The sequence below is a fragment of the Lithobates pipiens genome, unplaced genomic scaffold (genome assembly GCF_037356315.1).
Source record: "Lithobates pipiens isolate NorthernLeopardFrog02 unplaced genomic scaffold, aLitPip1_a1.2 Scaffold_18, whole genome shotgun sequence".
NCBI classification, from domain to species: domain Eukaryota; kingdom Metazoa; phylum Chordata; class Amphibia; order Anura; family Ranidae; genus Lithobates; species Lithobates pipiens.
The window spans coordinates 588,667,930-588,675,594 of NW_027507758.1; the positions used below are offsets into that span (position 1 = coordinate 588,667,930).

General features: G+C 44.3%; 1 protein-coding gene across 1 annotated transcript; it reads left to right on the plus strand.

Moving 5' to 3' along the window:
- The first annotated feature begins 2,128 nt into the window (after positions 1 to 2,128).
- On the plus strand, positions 2,129 to 3,046 carry LOC143990319 (olfactory receptor 13C3-like). The gene has a single exon (XM_077490370.1). It carries the CDS (start codon positions 2,129 to 2,131, stop codon positions 3,044 to 3,046), a length of 918 nt encoding a protein of 305 aa, XP_077346496.1.
- Positions 3,047 to 7,665: the final 4,619 nt, after the last annotated feature.

Here is a 7,665-nt window from a genome sequence, read left to right on the forward strand (position 1 = left end):
ATCTCCTCACGGATCTCAAGCTTACTGAATGACATATAGGTATGGATGTCACACCACTTTCTCAAACTCTATCTTTCTAAAACTGAACTTGATATATTTCCTCCTTCCTGCCCCCCCCCCCCATAACTTTACCATTAAGATCAACAGCACAACCATTGGTCCCTCCACACATGCCAGGGTGCTGGGTGTAATCCTTGATCTCTCCCTCAGCCCTCACATCCAATCACTGGCTAAATCCTGCCGCCTTAATCTCCAAAACATCTCCAGAATTCAACCCTTCCTGAGTAATGACACCACAAAGCAACTTATTCACCCCTTAATTATCTCCCACCTTGACTACTGAAACTCTCTCCTTAATGGCCTACCCTTATGCAGGCTATCCCCCTTCAGTCTATTATGAATGCTGCTGCTAGACTAATACACCTCACTAACTGATCTATGACTGCTGCCCCTTTCTGCCAATGCCTTCACTGGCTTCCACTACCCCACCGTATAAAACTTAAAATGCTAACCACAACATACAAGGCCACCCACAACATCGCCCCCAGCTACATCACCAACCTCATCTGTAGATATCACCCAAATTGTCCCCTCCACTCCTCCAAGGACCTACTGCTCTCTAGCTCCCTTGTTACCTCCATCCATGCTCGCGTTCAGGACTTCTCCAGAGCCTCTCCCATCCTTTGAAACTCTCTACCCCAGTATGTCCGATCAGCCCCTAACCTGTCCACCTTTAGGAGATCCCTGAAAACTCACTTATTCGGGGAAGCCTATCCCACACCCACCTAGCCACTGTTCCTGAGCCACCCCCATCAAATCATTCCCCGCATCTATTACCTTTTGTACCACCACCCCCTCCCTTTTAGAATGTAAGCTCTACGAGCAGGGCCCTCCTGTTCCTTCTGTATTGAACTGTACTGTAATTGTGCTGCCCCCCTCTACATTGTAAAGTGCTGTGTAAACTGTTGGCGCTATATAAATCGTGTATAATAATAATAATAATCTGATAGCGCCACCATTGATTTCAAAATTAGACCAGCCAAGCCTTCAATTTCACCTACTGTTGCTACAGAAAATACTTTTCGTGGCTGGAAATCTTTTCTTTCCAGGAATTTTCTTGTCTTGCACATGCAATATAAAAATAACATCACTCTGAACTATGATATCCGGATAACAGTTAACTGGTAACCTCGGCACACCTAAAATCCAGGTGCTCTATGGCTCAGGATGTCTTTATTACATCCAAATAGGCAATCTTGAGGAAAACTGAAGGAAGAGCCAGCACTACTGGACATAACATCTGTGATCTTTATTGTATCATAGGTATAAAAAGGACAAGTAGTCGCATTTCGGCACAAACCTTGTTCACAGCTTTTCTTGCACATGCACATTTCTTTTTTGATTACATTTCTCGCATGATTCTCCCATCATTAATTGGAAAATTGTTTGTGTTTCAAAAAATTTACAACATGCCCGATTACTCAAATTCGATGGCCGTGTGAAAATCGTTTTTTTCTGCACAGTAATGGTGGGAAATTGGAACGAAAATTCTTCGATAAGATTTTCAAAAGAAAATTATTTTGAAATTCGACCCATGTATGGCCTGCCTTATTCTCATGCTATTTTCTGTAAACCACTAATTCTCCTCCCTCTATGTAATGGAGATGAACAAAAAAAATACATATTTGTTGTCCAAATCAGGAAAGCAGCATTGGTGACAAACATGGCTCCTTGTGTAGATACAGTGTAGTGAGTAAGTATGGATATCTAGGATTAGCCATTTTCTCTAAAGTCACTCCTCTGATGTACCATTATCATGATTTCAGGTAGAGAATGCCATTCAACTAATCACATACAGGATTTTGCAGCCATGAGGCTAAGGTAAAACACCTGGTTATGGTAAATTATTAAGATTCTGAGTTTAGTGTTCTTATCCAGAGATCCTATTTACTTGGGTCTACCACCAGAAAGGTTTTAAAAGGTTTTTAAATAAAACAGAGATAAAAGTTTTCTCAAGTTATCTATGTACCATAACATGAAAAATAACAGCATTAGCATGTATATTATTACATATAATGACTTTATATGATCCAAAAATATTTCTTCATCACAGTTTGTAGTGATTGATATGTACACACAAAACCAAAGCACTGTCATCGAGTTCATTCTTCTTGGACTCTCAGTGGATCCTTTCGTACAAATGTTGCTGTTTCATATTTTACTGGTAGTTTACATGACTACACTGACCGGAAATCTCTTTCTCATTCTGGCTGTGAGGACCAACAAACATTTACACACCTCCATGTATTTCTTCTTGTCTAGTCTCTCTTTCTTGGACATCTGCTACACTTCCTCCATTGTACCCAAAATGTTAGTAAATTTTCTTTCGTCAAAAAAGAGTATTTCATTCACAGGCTGTGCTGTCCAGTTATTTTTTTCCCTGTTCTTGGGAGGAACAGAGTGCATGCTTCTGGCATTCATGGCCTATGACCGATATGTGGCTATCTACATCTCTCTGCATTACAATATGATCATGAACACAATGGCCTCTTTTTGGATGATCTGCATATCATGGTTGAGTGGTTGCATCATTTCCTCTATTGACACTTATTTAACATTCAGACTAAAGTTCTGTGGCCCTAACATCATCAACCACTTTTTCTGTGAGCTCCCTCTGTTGATTCGCCTCTCTTGCAGTGGCATCTCCACAGTCAACATCTTAAAATTAGTTGGCACAGCCATCTTCCTTTTCATCCCACTTTCACTAATCCTCTTTTCATACATCATAATCATAACTGCAGTCATGACAATTCATTTGGGAAAAAGCAAAGCATTTTCCACATGTATTTCCCACCTTGTGGTGGTGATAATTTTCTATGGATCAGCCATGTTTATGTATGGTAGATCTGAACATTTAGTCACAGAAGACACAGACAAAAAGGTGTCAGTATTTTACACGGTGATCACCCCAATGATGAACCCCTTGATCTATAGCCTAAGGAATAAAGACGTACAGAAAGCCATGATGCAGCTCATAAGAGCTTAGAAGGATTTGCGGTTGATTAGGTCAGCTTGTTGAAAATAAAATTGGTACAATTTTCTACGCTACGATTTTGTTCTTGTTCAATATTTTTATTTATTTTTTATTAATCTGTTTATTAAGTTTTCTTTACACTACAAAGAAAAACACAAAAAGTGTAAAAACTTGACCTTGGGTTGGCAACATACCTCCCAGCATTGCCACGCAGGGCCAAATAACCAATTAAGAACTAACATAGTTCAACTGTCCTCTTACCCCTTACCCTCCCTCCCTCCCTTTTTCCTGACCAATTGCCACATCTTATTCTCCGTGTGAGCATGCACCATCCAACCTTTAACTGTAATGCAATGTCCTCCGTGTACATCATTTTGTCCCTTCGTCTATATTCCAATTTATTCAGAGTCTCTCAGAAGGGGATATACTTGAACTGTAAAGCAATAAACTTATTTTTCTTTTATGTTAAACATGCTTGATCTCTCGTGTCTGCTATTTCAAATCAACTCATCATTTCTGAAGAGTCAATCCATGCCTGCCATACCCTTTTAAACTTTTTTTCACAACCTCTGGCTCTGTAAGTGGCTCTATATAGAGGAAGCATTAAGTTAATTAATCCCTTCCAAAATGGCAGGGAGGGTGCATTAGACTTCTTCCACTTCAATAGGATCGCCTTTCTGCCATAAAATAACCCTATGTTTAGAAAAGTGCGGTGTGCTAGTGACAGAACCACCTCTTCTACAAGTCCTATGAGGCAGATCCTAGGAGTCACAGGAACCGGAATACTCAGAACCCCAGACAAACATCTTGTTACCTCTATCCAAAAGTTTTGAATTTGCGGGCATTTCCAGAAAATGTGTTCTGCGTCTGCTGGGGAATGCATGCACCTCCAGCATTGTTTGCTCGTGGATGGGTATATTCAGGATAGTCTGGCTGGGGTGAGATAGATGCGGTGCAAGAATTTAAACTATCCATATAGACTATATATCCATATAGTGAACTGAGTGTTGAGTTATTCACTTTACAGTCAACAAAGAGGACAAGGGGGCACTCTTTACGTCTAGAGGAAAAGAGATTTCATCTCCAAATATGGAAAGGTGTCACGTACCTTTAAGCAGAGCCCGGAGTGCAGGGAGTGGCCTCTCGTAGACCTCTGACTCGAGAGACCCTGGTAGTGGTGACAGGGGCTCAGGAGCACAGAGGGGCACAAGTGCCTGACCGGATAGCAGGTGGTAGAGGCAGAAGACTGTTGAAGGAGGAGGTGTATTGTAGTCCGGTGTCTGAATGCAGGCAAAGGTGAGATAAGTTCCAGCAGACAGCAGAAGGGTTCCTGTAGTCCAGCAACGGTATACAAGTGATTGCAGGAAGTGACAAACAACGGAGGGGTATTGTAGTCCAACAACGGATGCAGGTGCAATGGATAAGCGGAAGCGGAAGAGTCCAGTAGTCTGCGGCCAGAGATAGAAGGCTACAAACGCAGAAGGAGTACAGCCAGATATTGCGGAGGACTGGGAGGTGTCCTGTAGTACAACAGCAAGCAACTTACAGTTGACGGATGGTGTAACAGTCCAGGTCAGGCACAGGCGGGCAGATCAGGTACAGAAACGGAATCCAGAAGAGTAGTCGGGTACAAGCCAAAGTCGGGGGGCAGGCAGCAAACAGCAGAGTCGGGAACAAGCCGGGTTCGATACGGATCAGGGTACAGGTACAGATACAGGTACAGGTTCAGGTTCAGATTCAGATACGGATCACCAGGACGCACAGGAACGCTGTTGATCAGGCAGCAAGGCAGTGAGGCATGGATCCAGTTTAAATAGCGCTATTGGCGCCAATTTGCGTCAAACGGCCGCGCGCGCACCCGCGTGCGCGCTCCCGCGCGCACCGCCGATCGCGGTAATGCTCCTGGAACTGGGCAAGAGATCTTCTGCGACTTTTGCCGCTCGGACGTCCGTGAGGAGGATCTTCCTGACATTGCCCCCCCCCAATGGGCAGCCTCCGGATGCCCAACTGGGACATCTTACCTGGGTGAGATCTTTTAAATGCCAAAACCAACCTCTTGGCGTGGATGCCAGTCTCTGGTTCCCAGGAGTTCTCTTCTGGACCATACCCCTTCCACTTCACCAGATACTGTACCTGGTTGCGTCTCTTTCTGCAATCCAAAATTGCTTCTACTTCAAACTCCTCTTCACCATTAATAAGCACAGGTTCAGGAGGGCCCACGTTCCGATCGGTGAAGGGATCCTGGATTGAAGGTCTTAAGAGGGACACATGAAACACTGGGTGAATACGCAGCGATTCTGGTAATTTCAGCTCATAAGCCACATTGTTAATTTTCCTGGAAATTGGGAAAGGACCCACAAATTTTGGGCCCAGTTTTCTAGATGGGCATGTTAATTTTAGATTCAGAGTAGATAACCAAACCAAATCTCCGGGTTTTAGGTCGAGCTCCCCTCTCCTCTTTCTGTCAAAAACTGCTTTGTTGCGTTCTTGAGTTCTTGCCATCGTTTCTTGAAGCAACTTGTTATTGGTGCAGAAAAAGTCCAAAGTTTCTTGAACTGCTGGAACCGTGCATTCTGGGATATTGGCTGATAGGAACTGAGGGTGAAAACCATAGTTCGCAAAGAAGGGAGTTTGATTAGTTGCAGAATGAACAGAGTTATTGTAGGAAAACTCGGCAAGTGGTAAAAGGGATACCCAATCGTCTTGCGAAAAAGAAGAATAACACCGCAAATATTGCTCAAGGGTCTGGTTTGTTCGTTCGGTCTGGCCGTTGGTCTGGGGATGATAGGCAGACGAAAATGAAAGATCAATTTTCAAGGACTTACATAAAGCTCTCCAAAATTTTGATGTAAATTGTACCCCTCGGTCGGAAACAATGTTCGCAGGTATACCGTGGAGTCTTACAATCTCCTTAATGAAGATCCTTGCGGTCTCAGGGGCAGAAGGTGTACCCTTCATGGGCAGAAAATGAGCCATTTTGGACAATCTGTCGACCACCACAAAGATAGTGGTGAAGCCTTCTGACGGAGGTAATTCAACAATAAAGTCTATGGAAATCATTTTCCAAGGCCTTTCCGGGATGGGGAGTGGTTTCAGCAACCCCCAGGCTTTGGTCTTGCTACTCTTGTTCTGGGTACAGGTAATGCAAGATTCAACATAAAGTTTACAGTCTCTTAGCAGCTGAGGCCACCAGAAGGTGCGTTGGAGAAGTTCGGCGGTCTTGTGTACCCCAAAATGACCGGCCAATTTGTGGTCGTGGCAAGACTTGAGAACAGCAACCCGTAGTTGTTGGGGCACGTAGATCTTGTTTTCATGCCATAACAAGTTATTGCTAGAGAGTAAGGTGGTGTTTGAGGGATGTGGAGCTGACAATGAAGCCTGCTTAAGTTGGGATAGAAGATCTTCCTGGAGCATAAGGAAATTTCCGGGCGCAAGGATGGTGTCTGTGGGTTGAAGAACTTCCGGTTCACTGAACATCCGGTATAGCGCGTCGGGTTTGGTGTTCTTTGATCCGGGCCTATAGGTTATGTGGAAGGAAAATCTTGTAAAGAACAGTGCCCATCTGGCCTGACGCGGCTTCAGCCTCTTAGCAGTCTTTAAATACTCTAAGTTCTTGTGGTCAGTGTATACCAGAATGGGATGGGCTGCTCCCTCCAGGAGATAGCGCCATTCCTCAAGTGCGGCTTTGATAGCGAGTAACTCCCTGTCCCCGACATCATAATTCCTTTCCGCTTCAGACAATTTACGTGAGAAAAACACCACTGGGTGTAATAAAGCCTTTGGGCCCTGTCTCTGAGAAAGGACTGCTCCCACTGCAACTTCGGATGCATCCACCTCAAGGATGTAGGGTAGCGCAGAGTTAGGATGCTTCAGGACAGATGCTGACACAAATTGTTCTTTAAGGGAAGAAAATGCGGCTTGTGCCTCCGGAGTCCACTGGAACTTGATACCTTGTCTCGTTAATCTGGTGATTGGAGCGATGATTGTAGAAAATCCCTTGATGAATTTTCGATAAAAATTCGCAAACCCCACAAAGCGTTGAATTCCTCTTTTATCAGTAGGGGCTGGCCAGTCCAGGATGGCCGAAACTTTTTGCGGATCCATCTTGATTCCATCCACCGAAATAATCAGCCCCAAAAACTGAATGCTGCGACGTTCAAATTCGCACTTCTCAGGTTTTGCGTACAAGCCGTGTTGGCGAAGCCGAGTGAGAACCCTCTTAACGTGTTCCCTGTGAGCTGGCAGAGAGGGGGAGAAAATTAAGATGTCGTCCAGATATACTAAAACAAACAGGTCGAGAAAATCTCTAAAGATATCATTCACAAAATGCTGGAAAGTCGCAGGAGCGTTGCATAGCCCAAAGGGCATTACGAGATATTCAAAATGTCCGAAGCGGGTGCGGAAGGCAGTCTTCCATTCGTCCCCGCTTCGGATACGGACCAAATTATAGGCTCCGCGAAGATCCAATTTTGTGAAGATACGAGCTGATCCAAGGCGCTGGAATAATTCGGGTACCAAAGGCAGTGGGTACCGGTTCTTGACTGTAACTTTATTTAAGTCCCGGTAGTCAACACAAGGGCGGAGAGAATGGTCCTTCTTTTCTACAAAAAAGATTCCTGCCCCAGCTGGGG